At 43.7% G+C, this 22,434-nt stretch overlaps 1 protein-coding gene across 1 annotated transcript in view; it reads left to right on the top strand.

Moving 5' to 3' along the window:
• Positions 1-22,434, top strand: part of LOC134586955 (glutathione S-transferase 3-like) — a 33,665-nt gene that overhangs the window by 307 nt on the left and 10,924 nt on the right. The window contains exons 2-3 of the mRNA XM_063442927.1: positions 15,761-15,858; positions 17,182-17,233. Coding sequence (XP_063298997.1) covers positions 15,772-15,858; positions 17,182-17,233 — 139 coding nt within the window. The 5' untranslated portion in view covers positions 15,761-15,771. The remainder of the gene's footprint in view (positions 1-15,760; positions 15,859-17,181; positions 17,234-22,434) is intronic.

Below are 22,434 nucleotides of genomic sequence, written 5' to 3'. Positions count from 1 at the left end.
TATGAGGCACATTGCTTGCTTGGTTAAAATTCATCATGCATGCTATACAATATAAGCTGTAGATATTGAATGTGCTATCAACGTTTCATTTATACTGTTATTTAGTGTATATTATACAGTCTGGATAATAGTTCATTGTATCTGGAAAGATGATTTTTGTGTCAATAAAGGGATTTATTATTTAAACAGGTAATTGTGGTGAATTGGCATCTCAATTGTAAGGTTAAGTCTAAATAGCTGTATATAAAACATACAAATCTACTGTTTGAATTGAGATTTTTTTTATCCAAATACAATGTCTTATTCTAAGATTTTCATCTTCATTGTAATCATTGTGTGTGATTTGCACTCTATCCCAAATCCCTATGCATATTTAAATAACTGGTGGGTTTAAGCATCACTCCTATGGCTAGTAGGTGTAAGTCTAGCTGCCATGTCAAGGCAAACCTCTTAGGTGGGCCCTACACTAACAATTCACCTCGTTTCCTTCAGCTTCAGGTAAAAAAATCTCTAATGAGACAGAGAGGGCTATTTTTCGATTTGGGATAGTGCACAAGTAACTAATTTATCTGGTCATTGCTGCTGTCCAGGAATAGTGGGAGTCTGAGCGCAGGACTTGTCTTTGTATAATTGTGTAATTTAGTGTATAGGCTCCTGTATGTGCATAGACAAGCCTACTGTATGGAGGTAAGTTGTGTTTGTTTGTTTTTTAATGAGAGAGGGAATGAAAAATGAAAGACACACATTCTTAAACTTGTACTTAACCCCTTAACGCTGTTACGGCGTTCTATGCCGGCCCGCTTTAAATGGGCTCTAAAGCCGTTGCGGAGGCATAGAACGTTGTAACAGTTATGAGCCCTGGAGCGCCCAGGATACTTACCTTCCTGGCGCTCCGCTTCAGGCGGACTGGCCCCTGGGGGCCAAGTGATTGCTCTCAGAGAGACAGCCCCCTGCTGGTGGAAAAATAAAAATAATTAAATATACATACATATATATATATGTATGTATATTTTATTATTTTATTTGCGGAAATTTATTTTGGTTAACTATATGTATGTATATTTAATTATTTTTATTTGCGGAACTTTATTTTGGTTAACTTTTTCCACCAGCAGGGGGACTGTCTCTTTGAACATATATTAGTATTAAATACACTTGAAGAAACAACGGAAGAGGGTCTGTCCCTCAAGAATGTAAATAATTGTATATAGAGAAATAAACAAAGATAACAGTTAAAAGATTATACTTTATTATATGGAAAAGAAAAAATAGACTCACATACATTTATAATACAACCCTAACCGTAGCTACCTAACTAAATATAACGAGTTAGTGACCGTAAAAACCGTAGGAAGAATTAACAAGGGGGAGGTGAAGGGAAATGAAAAATAACACACAGAGAGTAAACGAATAAATACAAAAATAAATAGAACTAGGCTGACTAGAGATATATAGGTATCTTGAAAAACTTCCCCCACTGAGCCGCTAATCCAGGCAAAACACGCGTCGGGTGTGACACGCAACCTGATCTCTCTCGTGATTTATACCGATCTAATATAGAATTTTCTTATTCTTGTTCTTTGGGCATTATTTTTCCTCCCTTGAATCTCCCAGTTACTATAGTCTACGGTGGCATTATCATACAGCCCCTCTGGGATTGCTAAGGTTTTTGACGGCTGACAGCCGTTCTAGCTGAACAAGAAGCTTGTTACTGATCAGGGTACTTTGAGAGATCACCAACTTCTAACTTGCAGAATTCTCATATTACTACTCTATGTGCAGCGTCAACGTTACGGACCCACTCGTGATACTTTCTCAAGACAAATTACAATCATCACAATATCACTTATATACCATAAACATATAATTACTTGATTAATTTACTTACTCCATCTGTGTGTATCCCACCACCACGGAAGACGAAACCAGAAACTAAGTGCGTACCGGAAATGAGCCTAATGCCTTCCAAAACCTTACAAAGAGAACACATACGAAGAAGGGATAAACCGTGAGACTAAGCGAAGTTGCTTCCATACAATTATGCAAAACAGCAACTATAAAATAGGAAAGCCAGACTTTTTATAGAAAAATATCTTAGAAGGACTGGATAATAATTTTTTTATTAAATAGAAGATATCATTTAATATTTCTATTTTCAAATATTTCTATATATGATTATATACCCATTATACATCTTAGTGACTCCATCATCTCAAGATAATTAATAGCTGTCAGCATAGTTATTAGCATGTGGGCAAGAAAGATAAAAAGGAGCTATATTCATTGAGACCATATGGAGATATAGTATTGAGAATCTTTATCCAAAAGGTCTGACGCTGTAAGAGCAGACGAGCTCTATCACCCCCTCTGTAGAGTGGTGGTATTGTATCAATGCCAATGAATTTTAACGTGGTCAATGAGTGTCCCATCTGCAAAAAATTTTTTGCTACTGGTTTCTCCGTGAAGCCATCATGATAAGCGGTATTAATAGCTGATCGGTGCCCTAGTATTTGGTCTCTTAAGGTTAACTCAGTTTTTCCTATGTAGTGTAGTCCGCATTAATATGTGAGACTTTCGTATAGTATGTTGTAGTTTCTGGTGTAGGATATCGCAGAGAGTCTTCCTGGCGTCTAGTAGGGCCTTGTAGTCTTCGTCTGATTGCGTGGGCTTATGAGCCGCTTCTAGGTCCGAGATCCGTCTGGTGAGCTCCTCCATGCGCGGTCTTTGTTCCTTCTTACGTTTGGTACACATTTTGATGAGATGCCTCCGTACTACACACTTGTGTGCTTCCCACAGATTTAGGGCCGGCATGTCCTGGTCCTCGTTTTCTTCTTCTCTGGGTCGGTGCAAAGGGGACTCAATGCTCATCAGTATGGGTAGTGGTCAGACCATCCAAGTGGATGGATCTCGGACGATATGAGCCTGGACAAGTGCTCCTGAGCCATGAGGATCTAATCCAGTCTGCTGTATCGTTTGTGGACTGTGGAGTAATAGGTATAGTCCCTACCACTCGGATGCAGTGCTCTCCAACAGTCCACCAGGCCCGTTCCATGCAGGGTCTCTTTGATATCTTGCAGGCTATGGCGTGGAACAGAGCTGACTCCCCTAGAGGTATCTACTCTCGGTTCGAGTGCCACGTTCAGGTCTCCCGCTACCAGTAGTGTATAAAATCACATATTAATTGTGAAAAGCAAACCCAGAACTGGTGTGTGTTTTTTATAGGGCAGGGCAGCTGTAACCAACACCTCCAATCTCATTTTGATTGATTGGACTCCAGTTGGCTGACATCTCACTCCAATTAGCTCTTGGAGTTGCCATTAGTCTAGGGGTTCACATACTTTTTCCACCTGCACTGTGAATGTTTACATGGTGTGTTCAATAAAAACATGGCAACATTTAATTCTTTGTGTGTTATTAGTTTAAGCAGACTGTGATTGTCTATTGTTGTGACTTAGATGATGATCAGATCACATTTTATGACCAATTTGTGTAGAAATCCATAGCATTCCAAAGGGTTCACATACTTTTTCTTGCAATTGTAAATATTGATAAGAAAAGACACATAGAATCTATATATATCTATCTATATAAAAGTAAATAAATACAAATAATTGCAAATATATATAAATTTATATATAATTACATAAATGATTACATAAGTATACACATAGAATTTAAATACATATATATGTATATATTTAAAATTATTCTACGTGTATATTCATGTAATCTTTTAACATAATTATGTGATTTTATTAATTAAAATTTGAGGGACGTGCCTGACAACCCAGGCAGAAAGTCCAGAGAATTTAATTCGCGAGCACTATATTTAACCCTGTAACTTTCAAGACACCATAAAACCTGTACATGGGGGGTACTGTTTTACTCGGGAGACTTCGCTGAACACAAATATTAGTGTTTCAAAATGGTAAATTGTATTACAACGATTATATTGTCAGTGAAAGTTTTTGCATTTTTCACACACAAACGGCACTTTCACAGACGATATTATTGTTGTAATAAGTTTTACTGTTTTGAAACACAAAATGTTTATTTTTTTTTTAGTTCCCCCCCCCCTCCCAGTTTCTTACTTGGCCAGGGAGGGGGAATATAGCATTCCCTGGTAGTCCGGTGGCATGGACTGTGCAGTGGGGAACCGCAGCAAGCTCTTACCTTTCCAGCAGCTCCCTTCTGCTCCCTGTCTAACTCTCGCGGCCTGTGTGGGGTTACCATGGCAACGCTCTGACGGCCGCGAGACTCGCGAGATTTACACAGGGAGCTGAAGGGAGCTGCTGGGAAGGTAAGTAAGAGCTTGCTGGATCCTCCAGGACGCCGGACTTGTAATGGGCCTGGCGGTCCTGGTCTGTATTATCGGCAAAATCGACATCTCTATAGGCCGATACCGATATTGCCGAAAATACAGAATATTTGCTGATAATATCGGCCAAACCAATAATCGGTTGATCCCTAATTATTGTATTTATAAAATCAAGTACTGATTATAAAGAGGTCCATCATATTCTAAGTAAATATATTTGACATATAAACTGTAGCTATCTGTGAGATTGATACAAATCTATCCACTTAAGTTAGTAAGTAAAACAACAAATATGTCAAATCACGTGGTGGAGTATCCATTTAAAGTGTTAGATCATATGCTGCCTTCCATCAATAACATCCTAAAGAGTGTGTATACAAATCAAAGAGACACACTCCTGGGGTAGATATATTATGAAAGGGGGAGGGGGAAGAAACCAGGAGGATAGGGTTTATAGAGCAAGGGGCAAAAAAAAATCCCTCAAACTAAACACTGATAAAACCATGAGAGTAAATCTACTAGTTAGCTCTTTGTCTCGCTACACTATTGTGCCTTCGAGGGCACCCCTTAAAAAATCTCTACCTCCCCTCAACTTGAGATAAGATATACTAATTACAGAAAAAGTATAAAAGCAAAACCCAGCCCCTTTCCAGATGGAATACAAACGAAGAATAAATGTTAAAACCAAGTATGAGATACCAAGAGGATCTCAAGAGAAGCTATGGTGCATAAATCATTAAGTATAAAGCTGAAAGTTGTCCCATGTCTCTAGTGCACCATAGCCCTGATCCGTCCTGACGTGCGTTTCACCACTAACTGGCTCTTCCCCTGGATGCTGTTGGTATCTCTTGGCTGAAATAGCCAAGATGTGACTCAACACTTCTGCATACATTTTTCAATTCAGTTCACAACTGTTTAGTAGCTTGAGCACACCAGGGGTTTCTTTGAATATTGGGCACTGTGAATACTGAATGTATGGGTGTAGTCATTTAACCCTAATCACATCCCAGGTGATTTACATATTCATTGGAGAACATTAACATAATGTTTATTTCGAAAGCATGTAAGAACCAAAAAGAAACAATATTGTAAAAAAAAAAATAAAGTGCCTAAACTTAAACATGTGCCAGGTGAGTTAGCATATTTAATGTCAAACAAAGCTATGTTTTTATGGTAAAATGCCATAATCTTAAAAATATAGGGGGCGGGGCTGAGCCACTGAGCGGATCAGTCGCATGTCTGCTGAGCTCCAGGAACTTTAGGCCTGTACCACAACTTTAAGCAAGCCAATCCCGCAATAAACAGACCTAAATTGGTGCCAAAGCATACTGAAGAGGAGGCTGCCTGAACACACAACTACCACATCAAAGCTCTGGCCGCTCCGGCGATACCCCGCGGTCTGCGGCCTAGTGGAACGTGGGACGGGGTGGACGGCCGCCGCCCTGCCCTACTGCCACGGGCTGTTAACGCACACGCTGGAGAAAGCTGAGGCGGGAGCAGATCTCCTCCCCCCCCCTTTGGACCGGTGGGGGTAATCCCGGTCCCCACTGGCCGCTACACATACCTACGAGCGGCAACAATAATGCAGGCGGAGATCGCCATGTGCTCCCCCAAGATGGCGGACGTATGCGCGGCACTGAAGTCACCACACACCCTGAACTTACCTGCCAGCCTGGAACAAAGAATCGACGAGCTCTTTCTCCGCTTCTGGGCAAAGCTGGAAGCCCGAGCCGAAGCCAAACACTCACGGAGCCAGGAGAGCCCACGAGGGGGAAAAGAACAGCAGGCGCAGGTACACCCTCCGATCACTCGACAATTGCGAGCTACAGCCACTAGCACAAAAGGCTCACCTGGGCCAAGGGCCAATAGGGGGAAACCCCCAACGCACCGGCCACCACGACGGGAAGCCCCCCGCTATAGGTGGCGAAAACGCATCAGGGGCCAATGTTGCACCCCCCATGGGAAAGACTTGGACTCCGACAGGAACCCCCGAGTCTGTGGCCATTTAATGCGGGCCCCTCCCGAGGTCTGGGGCAAGAGGGTTACCGTGAAGCACGCAGACCCGGCACCCTTATGGGCACTCACCTACCTGTTCCCGAATACTGGGGTGGGGTGAACGACCTACACCGAGCACGGGACTGATAAACTGCTGCCAGTCAACCCCATCAACCAACGCCATGAACTTACCAGCCTTATAACCCACTCCTCAGACCGCCAGAGAAGTGTGCAGCCGGTGGATAACGGTGGTGACCACTAATGTTATAAAAGCATATTTTTTTTTTTATTTTTTTTTTAGCAAAGTTATCTTCACCCTTTGTTTTGTTACCTAGCTTTGCAGCTTTTCATGCAGGCACACCATGATTAACTTTTAATCGCGCACGAAAGCATACAGTTTTTACTACTCATGCTAGTCTAGCAACTGTTTAGCTTGGAATATTAGCCTGCAGTTTTGTAAGCTCTACCAATAAGCATTATGTTTAGCGAGGTATGCGAACCGAGCGCTTGCAGACTTTAGTCCCATGATGTGATTTAATCTACAGCTTACTAACCATAACTAGTCTTACGTATTACACTGGTATTTTTAGATTTAGCGGTAACGATATTAAAGCTAGAGATGGCAGTATTGAGGCGAGAGATAACAGTAATACAGCGAGAGACAACAGTATTAAAGCGAGAGAAAACCGTATTAAAGCGAGAGAAAACAGTTTTAATGTGAGAGATTACAGTATTAATGCGAGAGTGATTACAGTTTTAAAGCGAGAGATAATAGTATTTAGCCATAGCATGTTACTATATATAAAATGAGGTTGATGATCATAGGAGACAATGTCAAGATGTTATGACGACCCTACCCTGTACAACTTTTGAACGTCTCCCTCTCTTTTTTTTTCTGTACCCCCATAACCACATGCCTCAACAAAAATAAAGAATTTAAAAATATAATGTTACTGGCTTGGACATATAAGACATATGTTAAGGTCATGTATTTGTGATCTTGATCATGAATGTTATGATGATTTGGCTAAGCTCATGTTAACTTACTTCCCTTCATCTCCTGAAGCTCAGTTAAAGTTCATTACCTGGGAGCCCATTACAAAGTGCACTTCCCTGATAGATCCTCCAAATATCTCTAGGACCAAATTGTAGGAATTAAACACCGGGGTTAGTCATACATCCACATAGGCACTGCATGTGGCAGTTTGCCATCCTTTTAATTAAAGGGTATAGAAAAAAATTATTCTATATTTTTGCAGTGCATATGAAAAGTACAGTCAGGCCTGAGTTACCCCAACGGCAATCCTCAGGCTTAGCATAGTATTGGGTAAGGCATGCACATTTTTTTATATTATAAACGCGAAATAGACATAAGAGATAACAAGCTAATGTAACATGTCAAGATCGGTGATAAAACCAGACTTCAAGGGTAACAAGATGTTCTGGACATGTGGTTAAACAATAGAGTGAAAATAAAATTAATAAAGTTAATAAACCGTGTCCCACAGCTTGATTTACTAGCTAGGTCGTGCAGTATATACCGTTCGAACTGGCCAGCGGGATTAATTAGACCTTAGTACTGATAACTCACGACTAATAATTGTAGAGTTTCAAGGCAGAGCAGGCGTCACACTACGCGGTGCATTGGGTGTCTGGCTAAGCGTGGTAGTAGTGGTAGTGTTGTTGCTGTGCTGAAATGAGAGTGTATGCCGTGCCCCTTGTTAGGTAAACATGAGAGTATAACCACTGCCTCTGCTACCTCGTTTGTAGGTAGTTGGAGTCTGTCATTCATGTCGGTTGAGCTGAGGCTGAGGGAGCCTTGTCTTCCGCGGTCGGGTTATGCGGCCGCGGGTAGACAGGTGCTTGTAATGCCGTCTAACAGTTTGTCGCCGGCTCCAGTGCTTCGCCGCTCGTGGACCACATGGTGGGGACAGGTTGCTGCGGTTAAACGCGGCAGCACTGCTCCGAGGTGCCGCCAGCGTATCTTCAGGAGCAGAAGTAGTTTTTTTGCCATAGAGCTGTGCCCAGAAGCGCTCACAGATACGGTCAAATGTGAGGAGCATTGGTTCCACTGGGGCAGATGGTAGATTCATGGCGGGAGGGCCTGGTGAGGCGGCCATCTTGTCGAGGGAAGCCTCGTGTCACCTAGGCACAGGGAAGCAGCAGGGCCTGGCTAGGCGGTCGGTTCAGAACGCCAGTGGGGACCGGGATAACCCCCAGCAGTCCAAAGGGGAGGGGGGGAAACAGGGCTCAGATTCCACAAGCCGGGGATCGTCCGTTTCCCCATTATCAAGTACAGATTCAGGTCGCTGACCATTCAGTCTTGTGCTGTGTCCACCAGCTGCAGGCAGGAAAAAGCCAGAGTATCAGCGGATTATTCCTCAGGGTTAGAGGCAAGCTTTGGCCCAGAATACAAAAAAATAATGTCCAATTTAGGCTCAGTAAATGGTTTTCCCTGAGGAGTTCCAGCAACATGCAACCTGCTCGGTTGGCTGTCAGGCCCCGCCCCCCAAAGGTTTGGTTTTAATATGCATTCATATAATTATGAAAATTTTAAGAACATTGCATGTTGCTCATTTTAAACAAACCCAAGTTTTGTCTTTCCACTCATACTTCCTCTTTCCTCTGCTTAATTCAGGCCACTTACTCTACTCCAAAACCCTCAAATGCCCTCTCTGCATCATTCCAACTCTTTTGGTTTATATATTGAACCACTTAAAGCGGCACTGTCATGCAGAACTTACCTTTCCTCAATCTCTTCCTCTTCTCCCCCTGTCTCGGGATCTGTTATACTTTTCTTCCTGTCTTCTTTAGTTTTCTTTAAAATCATAAGACAAAGTAGGGACTCTTTGCCCTATGGAGGATTCCTCCGCTTGACCAGCTCTGACCAGCGGAGGAGCAAAGTGTGCTTCATTTCCGCTGGTCAGAGCAATTTTCCCAATATCCCTAGCTTTCCTCCCTGTTCCCACAATGCTTCCTGTCAGTATTGCCGAACGTCCTGTCACTTAGACAGAACGCCGGCAAAACTGCCGAATTGCATCCTAACAGAATGAGAAGAGTTTCTCCATTGGTGTTAGGATGCAATTCGGTACTTTGTTCGTATCGGAATTTCATTCTGATGAATGAAACTCCGATCCTATTCATTGCCACGGCTGCATCTTGCAGCCGCTTAGTAGATAACTCCCTAATTCCCACGGTATCAGGGAGCTATCTACTAAAAGGCTGAAAGACCTAAATTGGTCTTTCAGCCAAATTTACTAATACTAAGTAAAGATTACTTAGTATTAGTAAATTATATGCCCCTACTCGCTATATCGCGAGTAGGGGCATGTGTAGTAAGCAGTGAGCAGCCTATAGCTGCCTATACTGTCCTCCCCCCCAGGCCCCCACCCCTGAGCAGTGGGTGGGGGCCTTAATAAAACAATAAGGGGGGGGACCTACTGTCCTCCCCCCCCGGCCCCCACCCCTGAGCGGTGGGTGGGGGCCCTAAATGAAACACCCCCCCCCCCCCCCAATCAAGGTGACTAGGGGTCCCAAGCCCCTAGTCAACCCCCCCCCCACCCAAAACAAACTATCCCCTACCTACCCCCCTCACCCTAAAAATAGTGAGGGGGGAATAAAATAACTAACCTGTAAAAAAAAAAAATTAAACTTACCATTTGACATCTTCTTTTTTCTAAAATCTTCTTTCTTCAGCCCCCAAAAAGGCCAAATAAAAATCCATCATACTCGTCGAACTAAAAATAAAATAAAAAACCCGAGCGCAAAAAAAAAATCGACGAAAAAGAAAAAACCAGAGCGCAAAAAAAATAATCCATCTTCACCCATGGAGGGCTCCGCGCAGACTGAGCTCCACAGGGCGGGGGAAGGCTTATAAAGCCTTGCCCCGCCCTGCAATTAGGCTAAGAACACTCTGATGGGTGGGTTTAAGCCAATCAGAGTGCTCTTTGTCATTTTACACAGCGTGAGAAAATTCCAAAGAATTTTCCCACGCTGTGTAAAATGACACAGAGCACTGTGATTGGATGGATTTCAAGCCATCCAATCACTGTGCTCTGTGTCATTTTGCACAGCGTGGGAAAATTCCAAAGAACTTTCCCACGCTTGTAAAATGACACAGAGCACTCTGATTGGGTGGCTTGAAATCCATCCAATCACAGTGCTCTGTGTCATTTTACACAGCGTGGGAAAGTTCCAAAGAAGTTATAAAGCCTTGCCCCGCCCTGCAATTAGGCTAAGAACACTCTGATTAGTGGGTTTAAGCCAATCAGAGTGCTCTGTGTCATTTTACACAGCGTGGGAAAGTTCTTTTGAATTTTCCCACGCTGTGCAAAATGACAGAGCACTGTGATTGGATGGATTTCAAGTCATCCAATCACAGTGCTCTTTGTCATTTTACAAGCATGGGAAAGTTCTGTGGAATTTTCCCACGCTTGTAAAATGACACAGAGCACTGTGATTGGCTTAAACCCACCAATCAGAGTGTTCTTAGCCTAATTGCAGGGCGGGGCAAGGCTTTATAAGCCTTCCCCCGCCCTGCAGAGCTCAGTCTGCGCGGAGCCCTCCATGGGTGAAGATGGATTATTTTTTTTGCGCTCGGGTTTTTTCTTTTTCGTCGGGTTTTTTATTTTATTTTTAGTTCGACGGGTATGATGGATTTTTATTTGGCCTTTTTGGGGGCTGAAGAAAGAAGATTTTAGAAAAAAGAAGACGTCAAATGGTAAGTTTAAATTTTTTTTTTACAGGTTAGTTATTTTATTCCCCCCTCACTATTTTTAGGGTGAGGGGGGTAGGTAGGGGATAGTTTGTTTTGGGTGGTGGGGTGACTAGGGGCTTAAGACCCCTAGTCACCTTGATTGGGGGGGCGGGGGTGTTTCATTTAGGGCCCCCACCCACCGCTCAGGGGTGGGGGCCAGGGGGGAGGACAGTAGGTCCCCCCCTTATTATTTTATTAGGGCCCCCACCCACCGCACAGGGGTGGGGGCCAGGGGGGGAGGACAGTAGCCCCCCCCCCTTATTATTTTATTAGGGCCCCCACCCACAGCGCAGGGGTGGGGGCCAGGGGGGGAGGACAGTAGGTCCCCCCCCCCTTATTATTTTATTAGGGCCCCCACCAACAGCGCAGGGGTGGGGGCCAGGGGGGGAGGACAGTAGGTCCCCCCCCTTATTATTTTATTAGGGCCCCCACCCACCGCGCAGGGGTGGGGGCCAGGGGGGGAGGACAGTAGGTCCCCCCCCTTATTATTTTATTAGGGCCCCCACCCACTGCGCAGGGGTGGGGGCCAGGGGGGGAGGACAGTAGGTCCCACCCCCCCTTATTATTTTATTAGGGCCCCCACCCACCGCACAGGGGTGGGGGCCAGGGGGGGAGGACAGTAGGTCCCCCCCCCCTTATTATTTTATTAGGGCCCCCACCCACCGCGCAGGGGTGGGGGCCAGGGGGGGGAGGATAGTAGGTCCCCCCCCTTATTATTTTATTAGGGCCCCCACCCACAGCGCAGGGATGGGGGCCAGGGGGGGAGGACAGTAGGTCCCCCCCCCTTATTATTTTATTAGGGCCCCCACCCACCGCGCAGGGGTGGGGGCCAGGGGGGAGGACAGTAGGTCCCCCCCCTTATTATTTTATTAGGGCCCCCACCTACCGTGCAGGGGTGGGGGCCAGGGGGGGAGGACAGTAGGTCCCCCCCCCCTTATTATTTTCTTAGGGCCCCCACCAACAGCGCAGGGGTGGGGGCCAGGGGGGGAGGACAGTAGGTCCCCCCCCTTATTATTTTATTAGGGCCCCCACCCACTGCGCAGGGGTGGGGGCCAGGGGGGGAGGACAGTAGGTCCCACCCCCCCTTATTATTTTATTAGGGCCCCCACAAACAGCGCAGGGGTGGGGGCCAGGGGGGGAGGACAGTAGGTCCCCGCCCTTATTATTTTATTAGGGCCCCCACCCACTGCGCAGGGGTGGGGGCCAGGGGGGGAGGACAGTAGGTCCCACCCCCCCTTATTATTTTATTAGGGCCCCCACCCACCGCGCAGGGGGGGAGGACAGTAGGTCCCCCCCCCTTATTATTTTATTAGGGCCCCCACCCACAGCGCAGGGGTGGGGGCCAGGGGGGAGGACAGTAGGTCCCCCCCCCCCTTATTATTTTATTAGGGCCCCCACCCACCGCGCAGGGGTGGGGGCCAGGGGGGGAGGACAGTAGGTCGTCCCCCCTTATTATTTTATTAGGGCCACCACGCAGGGGTGGGGGCCGGGGGGAGGACAGTAGGTGTCCCCCCCCCCTTATTGTTTTATTAGGGCCACCGCGCAGGGGTGGGGGCCAGGGGGGGAGGACAGTAGGTCCCCCCCCCCTTATTATTTTATTAGGGCCCCCACCCACAGCGCAGGGGTGGGGGCCAGGGGGGGCGGACAGTAGGTCCCCCCCCTTATTATTTTATTAGGGCCCCCACCCACTGTGCAGGGGTGGGGGCCAGGGGGGGAGGACAGTAGGTCCCACCCCCCCTTATTATTTTATTAGGGCCCCCACCCACAGCGCAGGGGTGGGGGCCAGGGGGGGAGGACAGTAGGTCCCCCCCCCCTTATTATTTTATTAGGGACCCCACCCACCGCGCAGGGGTGGGGGCCAGGGGGGGAGGACAGTAGGTCCCCCCCCCTTATTATTTTATTAGGGCCCCCACCCACCACGCAGGGGTGGGGGCCGGGGGGAGGACAGTAGGTGTCCCCCCCCCCCTTATTGTTTTATTAGGGCCCCCACCCACCGCGCAGGGGTGGGGGACATGGGGGAGGACAGTAGGTCCCCCCCATCTTTAACCCCCGCTCACTGCTTACTAGACATGCCCCTACTCGCGGTATAGCGAGTAGGGGCATATTATTTACTAATACTAAGTAATCTTTACTTAGTATTAGTACATTTGGCTGAAAGACCAATTCAGGTCTTTCAGCCTTTTAGTAGATAGCTCCCTGATACCGTGGGAATTGGGGAGTTATCTACTAAGCGGCTGCAAGATGCAGCCACAGCAATGAATAGAATCGGAGTTTCATTCATTAGAATGAAATTCCGATACGAACAAAGTACCGAATTGCATCCTAACACCAATGGAGAAACTTTTCTCATTCTGTTAGGATGCAATTCGGCAGTTTTGCCGGCGTTCTGTCTAAGTGACAGGACTTTCGGCAATACTGACAGGAAGCATTGTGGGAACAGGGAGGAAAGCTAGGGATCATGGGAAAATTGCTCTGACCAGCGGAAATGAAGCACACTTTGCTCCTCCGCTGGTCTGAGCTGGTCAAGCGGAGAAATCCTCCATAAGACAAAGAGTCCCTACTTTGTCTTATGATTTTAAAGAAAACTAAAGAAGACAGGAAGAAAAGAATAACAGATCCTGAGAGAGGGGGAGAAGAGGAAGAGATTGAGGAAAGGTAAGTTCGGCATGACAGTGCCGCTTTAAGTCTACTAGAGTTTCATACAACCGCCCTGCCCCTGGCCACACCCAACTCACACTAATGTGTTACCCCAATAATCACTTTCAATTGACAGGCTGTTTCACTACTTCTACTTTACGACCTTTGATTTTCACAGGTGTTTTCGTTTGGCAGTATTACATACAGCTTTTGTTTTTACCTGAGCATTTTTGAGAACCAACTCTGACTTAGTTCTCAAAAAGGGATGGCCACGGGTGACTGTCAGGATGACAGGCAGTTGAGGTGTATTTAACCCTGCAATGAAATTCCTACAAAACGGCAGTGTTTTACATTGCAGAGTTAATACGGCAGTGATACTGCACCTGACTACTTCATTAAAAATAAAGTGGTCTGGGTGCCTTTACTGTCACTATAAACAACCAAAATATCTGTTATAAATATCCTATATTTATACAATAAAAAAAGAAAATCCAGCGCATTCCATTATCCCCTAAACAGCAACTTCAGTGTTGACAGACACACTCACTGACTGACAGACACACTCACTGACTGATACACACACACTAACAGACACACACATTTACACATTCTTGCACACACTCACAAATCATTTTATTTATTGCTCCATATCTTTGGGAGCTGGTGTGGGGCCTCTCCCTGGGGTCTCCCTTCCAGTTCCTCACACGTGCAGTTTGCCGGGCCGGAATGACGTCATATTCCGACATAACTACAGAGGTCGTGCGGAAGGGAACAGGAAGAACAGACTGAGCTCCATCACTGCCATCAGCGACCTCTCCCCCGACCGGGTACATTTTAGCAGAGTAGGCACTTGCAATGTGGGGAGAGCAGGTGCCTACTCTGCCTTAACATGTAAAACTCGCGGCTCGCTGGGCCACAAAGATTCATTGTGAACCACATGTGCCCCTTGGGCCACGAGTTTAACATGCAAGGTCTCAAACTCTGTAATCCAGGCAGCATTGCATCTATTTAGGAAAGGTTGCAAAAGAAAACATTATATGAAGTGAATATCTCTAGGTTCTTTTTATTTGTTTGTTTGTTTTTTTTTCTCTGCACAAAAACTGCATTTTCCTTAATGTCCAGGCGACCCAAAGTATTTTTTTTTTTTTCTAAAATGTAATTTTTCTAATTTTGCTATCTTACAACCCCTTTTGGTGACCTGTACATAACTTTGTAGCCAGTTATCATATCAGTAATTTCCTATCACAGTTCCCACATGTTTATTTTTTTATGGGTGTGCCATGTCTGCAGTATTAAGATTACGGAAACTTTGCCGAATAGGAAAGTATGACTTATATATTTAAAGCTATGCCTCTGAAACTAACTACATGTTTATGCTTTAACAAACTAGTTTAGACTTGTATTTCCTGATCATTGAACATGCTACTGAAATACATATTTTAGATATCCTGGCTTTACAAAGTCTCTCAAAGCTGATGATGAAAGCAGCTGCCAGACAGGGCACATCGATGCATTTTAAATTGACTCTCCAAACACCATAACCACTACTACCTGTTTGTAGAAGTTATTGTGAAGGAATGTCCTGGTTCCAGTCTAGAGTCTTCCCAGCACCCAGGCTCACCATCTCTGCCTTTTTAAGTATTCAGGCAAAATTTGGTCATGCTAAAACATAAATCCTTTGTGTCACAGAGAGCCGGTAGCAATTTGGCAGTACTGAGGGAGTTAATGATGATCTGGCACAGCCAAAGAGTGTGAGTGCTTAGCCATGTGCTCCCAGCTCATCGGTGATTTCCAGGATTGGACAAATGATGATAAATTTAATTTCTGCATTATTTGAAGCACAGTGGCAAGGTTGGGTTTTATATACCCAGAATGTCCGTTTTTAGTAATTTATTTTTTCCTAATCTTATTCAAAATGGTTTGACAAAAATGGGGTAGCACCTAAAGATATATTGCCAGTAAATTCTGAAGTTAACTGTACTGGTTATGGTTTATGGTAAAATAAACTTGAGGATCATTATAGTAATTTTTTTTCTTTATTTTTTTTTTTTTAGGCAAAGCAATTATGTGTGAAAAACCCATACTTCACTATTTCAATGGAAGAGGCAGAATGGAGCCAATCAGATGGCTTCTAGCAGCAGCAGGTGTAGAGGTGTGTATTTAAAAAATATTCTATGAATAACACACAGGTATAATGTAAATTCAAAACTTGGCAATGCTTATTTTTGTGTTGTTTTTGCTGTCTTCTGATTACAATTAAAATGTACCTGTTACCAAGAGTTTTTTTCTTAAAATAAATTAGTTTAACATTTATGTTAAACATGGAATGCATATTTAGCAAATAAATGTAAAACTATTTTGTGTGTAGATCACTGTTCTGCAATGCCTAAAAATCAAATAAGGCACAATTACAGAATTTTAGTATTTTTATTTATTTGAAATGATATGAAAGGCAGCACACGTTCTATCCCCTAGCATGAACACCAATAATTTAACCTCAGTCTGAGGAATATGAATATATAACAGGGTCTATGATAAAGTGTCTTATGGCACAAAAACCCTTATACTATTGCCGCCCCCACCATCCTGGGGTCCCCTGTAATGCTTTTTTTAATGCAGGGTCCAACATAACTGCAGTTATTTTCATTTAAAAGCAGAAATATAATCTTTGTCACACACAGTAGCTGTAACAAAGATACATAAAAATGGCCAAATAAAGAACTATTTAGCTAGAAAATATTCACACCCCTCTTTCTATGTCCTAATACTGGTTATATAGCAAACACTAAAACACAGAGGACACTCTTCGACCCTTACCAGGGCAAAAGGTCAGAAGACTCCTCTTCCGCATTGCAGAAACGAGGAGTCCAACAGAGGACACAACGCATATTGACCTGCCAATGCCTCGATTCCCAAACCCCCCTAGTCGAGGAGCGAGATGCCAAGTTCTGCAGCAATCTGTTGCGATCTACCAAATTGACTGTAGATCGATAATTGTATAAAATGGTTAACATTAATTAAAGAGAATTAAAAAAAATTAAATAAAAATAATAATAATTCTACCAGGTCTTCATATGATAAATGTATGTGTTCAACACATCTTCAAGGGATTGTAACATAATGTCACTGTAAGGGAGGATAATTCAGAATGTACCCCACTATGTCTGGTACCTATTGGTTATAAAGCTGTCATATCCTCATTGTATTTCATGTAACCACATACAATATGACAATAAAGAATTATTAAAAAAAAAAAAAATGGCCAAATACCTTGCTTGTATTTAGTATTATATTTCTGGCAATGCAGCATTCTAAAAAATGGCAGCAGAATGTAATGTACAAGAAGTACAGGGCAAAGCAGGCCAAAACTACATCCTGCAAAGGATACAGTAGTGTATTCAGTGTTCATCCACCTTCTATCCTCCCTTAAGAATTAAGCGCGATTATTTACTTTTATTACATTTTATATCTTTAGTTTGAGGAAAAATTTGTGGACACACGAGAACAGTATGAAAAATTACTTGAAGGTAAATCACTTTTTGCCAATATTTTATTATTACATTGGGAAAGATTTGAGCTGTTTGATAGACTGCACTCATTGTTAGTTTATAATTGTATTGTATTGTATGCATAATTAAGTACTTATAATTGTATTGTATTGTTTCAGCCCTGGAAAAAATAAATTACAAATAAACAGTCAAACACTAACACTTTTTTTTAATCAAAAAATGTACTACCTGGACAATTTGTATGTGTCGCTACAAATATATATATATATATATATATATATATATATATATATATATATATATATTTGTGATCCTGTTCCATTAATGTGAAATTCATTTTTTATTTTTTTTTTATTTTTTTTAACAGTAACTGTATTAGTGCCACTTACTTCTAGATCCTGTTGACAGGATGTGTCCGTAATAGCTCCTCTTGTCTTATATACGTTTGTGTACTACACTAGCCACCATTATTCTTAGCTACTTGAACATCATGGCACGTGTAGTTCACAAAAATCTTGGGGCCAAGTTTAGGCATCACTGCTAATAAGTAATTTATCCAGCAAAGAGGGTCTGATGTGGCAATACAAATATATTCATAAACAAACAAGGGAGGTGAATTATTATGCAATATTTATGTCGAAATAGCTGAGCTGAAGGTATTCACAAGGTCATCCTTTTTTTTTTTCTTTCTTTCTTAAAATTCATCCTAGTACATTGTATTATAATTATTTTTTTTTTTTTTAATTCTTTATTTTTGAGTGCAGAGTGAATTACAGGCGTAAATACTGACTTGTTCAACATATGAGATCATAAACAATTTGTATGGGTAGTCAAGAAATACTGCACATTTTTTTTTTTTTGTGATAACAAGTTTGAGACATGAGGAAAACAAGAGAATAAAACAGTGATTGCTTTGGGGATTGGTAACAGTGTTAGGCAATAAGGTTGAAGCCTGGTCCCCTTTAACCTATGCCTGTGGTAGGTAGGACATAGTCACCCCAGAGTCTGCGGATCCGAAAGGTTCGGCACTGGACTGCTGTCAGCCTGACTGCAAAGAGCCTCTCCGGTTCCCTGTGTGAGTTCACGACTATCCAGATGCTTGTCACCGGAGGAGGCCTGTGTGCCTGCCGCCGCAAGTTTTGCAGTCTCTGCCATTTGCGGCGCGTCTTACTGGTTTTGTGGACCACACGTCGGGCTTGCTGGCTTCTTAGTGTTGTTTTCGGCGGGTAGGTGGTTTGGACTCGCGTGGCAGCTTTCAGCTGTCTGTTCTGCAGCTTCCTCCAGAACGCTTCAAAAAGGCTGTCCAGCCTGGATAATATGTTCTGTGGGTCAGTGGAGCACGTGGCGACCGCCATCTTGGCAGTGCTGCTTAAGGTGCTGTCGCTTGTTGAAGCTGTGCTGCCCGCTTTTTCAGTCGGGCAGTCCCCAGGGTGCGGGCCGGGATAACCCCCGCCGGCCCGGGGGGGGGTGTTGCAGGGCGCTTGTACTGTGTGCATGGTAGCCGGCTCCTGCCGGGTAGGAAGATCGGCCGCCTCTCCCATCACCGGCGTACACCAGGCCATACTTATGGATCTGCGTCCGGAGGGCTTCATGTGGCTGCTGACAGCGACCCCGAGCCGGACAGTCGATGCTGGGTGCCTGAGCCGCTCGATTTGCCTCGGAATAATAGCTGATACTGCTGGTTTTTAGGGTAAATGGAGTATTGCTCGAGGAGCTTGCTGAAAATGCGTCCGGGCGCCATTACAGTCAGGCCCCGCCCCCTACATTGTATTATTAACTGTGATTTGATTTCGAGTGAATTCGCTTTTAATGCTGACTATATTGGATATTTGTAAATCAGGCCCCTGGCTCTGTCACCCTGCCCAACAAAACAAATGGAGTATTCCATAAAGAAAAATCTCTATGAAATACACACACTGACTGTGTTGACATTTCACTGAAATACCAATGCTATCAAAAGCCATCATAAGACAAAGTAGGAACTAATGACGTGCTAGAAAAAGGGCATTGTCTGTGGAGGCTTCTGCGCTCTTACCAGATGCTCCATAGACATCGGTGTTGTACTTTTGCGCAAGCGCAAGATTTGAGCACTGACATGGGCTTCTGTCAGATGATGCATCAGTAGGTGGTGAGGGTCCCTGAGTTGGAGATGCATTCCTGGGTCACGGCTTAACAAGCAATGATGTCGGCATCAGAGCTTCAGAATTTTACAATGCCGTATTGGTAACACTACAGTGTCCCTCTGCCCCTTCATCCCCCATGGAATCAAGGGGTTAGAAACTCTTTAAACACTTACCTGATTACCTGATCATTGATTTCCTGTGGAGATTCACAAGATGCTGGACATTCTCGTGCAAAGTGTGAGGGTTTCCAGCGTTGTTTCACCACAGGAAGCATCTCTAGGGTCTGTCTGGTAGACAAACACTAGACGCAGTCTTAACCCTGCATTGTAAACATTGCGGTTTCTCAAAAACTGCAATGTTTTACATTGCAGGGTTAAAAGAACAGGGACACTGCACCCAAGCCTCTTCAATTAGATGAATTGGTCTGGATGCCCATAATGTCCCTTTAACTGCAAACCAAGGAATTATGCTTCCTTGAAGCAGGTTAATAAAGTTCATATACAACCTCTATGTTTGCATAATTCAAATCAACTTGATTACACTTAATCCTAAATAGATTTGATTTTTTTTTTTCTTAGAAAGCACAACAGGTGTTTTTCTACCCTGTATGCTTCACAAATGTAGTGTCTAACTATAGAGGACATGCAGTTCTCCCTAATTTATTGATAATACACCAAGGTGATGTCTGATTAATGCAATTACTGACGGTATTAAATAGGTAAAGATGACTCTTTCACATGTTTCTGATACAACCTAAAAACACTAATAATGGTGTGATCATTATATTAGTGTTATACTAGCAATACATCCAACAACCAGCATAGTGATGTATGTAGCATATTTACTAATACCAAGGCCTTGTGATCGGTGTCAGGCTGCAATGCTGGAAGGCAAAGGTTACAAGCTGACATGCTGTTTGAGGACAACTTGACAAATTGTCATATATACTTGTGATGAAAGCACCTTTGTCACTGGGATTTGGAGAGGCCTGCTTGCCAGCCTCTTGCCCTCTGACTATGGCCCTGTGGTGAACTTTGGGGCTAAAAACCTTGTTTGTGCCTTTTCCCTTCTATGGAGCTTACCGAATCGATTAGGCTTATCAAACAGCCGGACCACCCGCAAGTGGAGTGTGCAGTGTTAACCTCCCAGAAGCTGTGGTTAACCGCAGCTTAATTGACGAGCGGCTGGGTGGTCGACGTTCGTGTAGTTGAAAACGTGGCGGCGGCCATCTTGTTTAATCGAATGCGGTCAGTGGTGTTTTGCCGTTGAGTTCATGCAACGGAAATCACACTCAATGGCACGAGCACCGCTGGGACTTCCACCTCCATCTATGTTCGGCTAAATATGCATGAACAGAGCGCCGTTCAGAAGAAATATTCTACCGAACACACTGAAACACTGACTTTGTACGAACGGTCCCGTTCGACTATTTGAAGTACACTTTAATCATTGGAAATAGACCGGCCGCACAGCCTAATTCTCTGGAACTATTTTGGGCATGAAGCCATGCTTGCGGCCGGTCAAAAAGAGACCTCCATGAAACTTTTGAACCCCTGCTCAGATCTGGGTGATTTTTGGATATGTTGTTCACTCAGATCAGGGCTATCAGGGGATATGTTGTATTTTGGGGTACTTATGAGACTTTGTAAAATATGTGGTTTTTTTTTATGCTTGGGGATAATTACGTTAATACATTTATTAATTACATCTTAATACATCTTAATTGTTTCACAGGCAGAGGGAGGGATTGTGTGCTGTATGTGGGAGTGTCAGTCATTGTTATATTGTTTCTATTGGTCTGTACAATTTGTGTCCTGTGCCCCATCAGGTCCAGTGGGTGTTCCTCTGGCCTGAAAAGTTGTATAAAAATCCAACCTGTACCATTAAACTCTCAGATCATCTTGCACCTTAATGAAGTCTTGGCTCATGTTTGGGGGATTAGAGAACTACATATACTCTGGGGATTGCTATAATCACTATACTCCCCTGAGTATAATCACTAGCTCTTATAAGAGCTGTTCCTGCTCTCTGGACTAAGAGAGGCCTACCCACTGCAAGCTGGATCCTGGTCTTGGTCCAGGGTGGGTGGAGGAGGACGGTGAGACTCCAACCAAGCTGCGGCGGTTTGTGGGGTTTACGGTGGTTATGGTGTTGCAGTGCTTATGCTACTCGCCAGTACTAGGAAGCAGCGATTGACAGAGGTAACTGGTCGGAGTGCCAGGCGGTCCGTCACAATACTCCTCTCCTATATTGAAATATGTGAACGTGGAGCGGTGGGGCAGTTAAAGATCACAGATGCTTTACAGCTGTTTACTGCGCGGGTTCCCAGAAGTATTGCAGCATTAGTCTAGACTAGATCATATTATTCTGCGATTACCTCATGTTCATTCTACCCCTGTGATCGGTAGATTGACATAGATGTGTAAAACAGGAGAGAAAATGGTAAAGTGAACGTTAGAATGAATTAAATGTGTGACCTAATGTAGAACGCCCTGAACTTGTTTAACAGAAAACATGCTGACAGTAGATAAATGGCATTTACTGCTCAGCTAGCCTGAGGCATTTTGGTGGAGACAGATAAATCAGTCATGCTTTTTTAAAAATTAATAAACAAAATGTTATAAGTAGGAACATAAAGACACAGTAGTATTTTGTATTTAGCTATATGTTTTGCTAGGGTTTATTTATTTAGCAAATGCCAATCTTTTGTGTCCAGTTACAGGTAGGAAAAAAATACACTATACATAAATACATACATCAGTTTTAAGTGAAATTTCAGCAATTTGTTTCTGGATTTCACAAACTTGGGGAAGATTCTACATTTTCAGACTATCTACTTTATATATATATATATATATATATAAATATAAAGCAAAAAATAATCTTGCACTCCTCCTGTGTAAATGGTAGATGCCCGGTGCTTGTCAGCCAAAATTCAAAAAATATATCCAAGATAGCACTCCAGGGACTTGTATAAAAATTAACTTTTATTACCTTCCAGTAAAAACAGCGAACATCAACGTTTCAGCTTGATCTCCTCAAGCTTTCGTCAGGATACACTGTGCACAACACAAAACCCCACATATATAGCATATA

Source organism: Pelobates fuscus, chromosome 2 (assembly GCF_036172605.1).
Source record: "Pelobates fuscus isolate aPelFus1 chromosome 2, aPelFus1.pri, whole genome shotgun sequence".
In the NCBI taxonomy this organism is placed as follows: Eukaryota; Metazoa; Chordata; class Amphibia; order Anura; family Pelobatidae; genus Pelobates; species Pelobates fuscus.
Note: the sequence above shows the minus strand (reverse complement) of the source record. Positions and strands in the feature narration are given on the sequence as shown.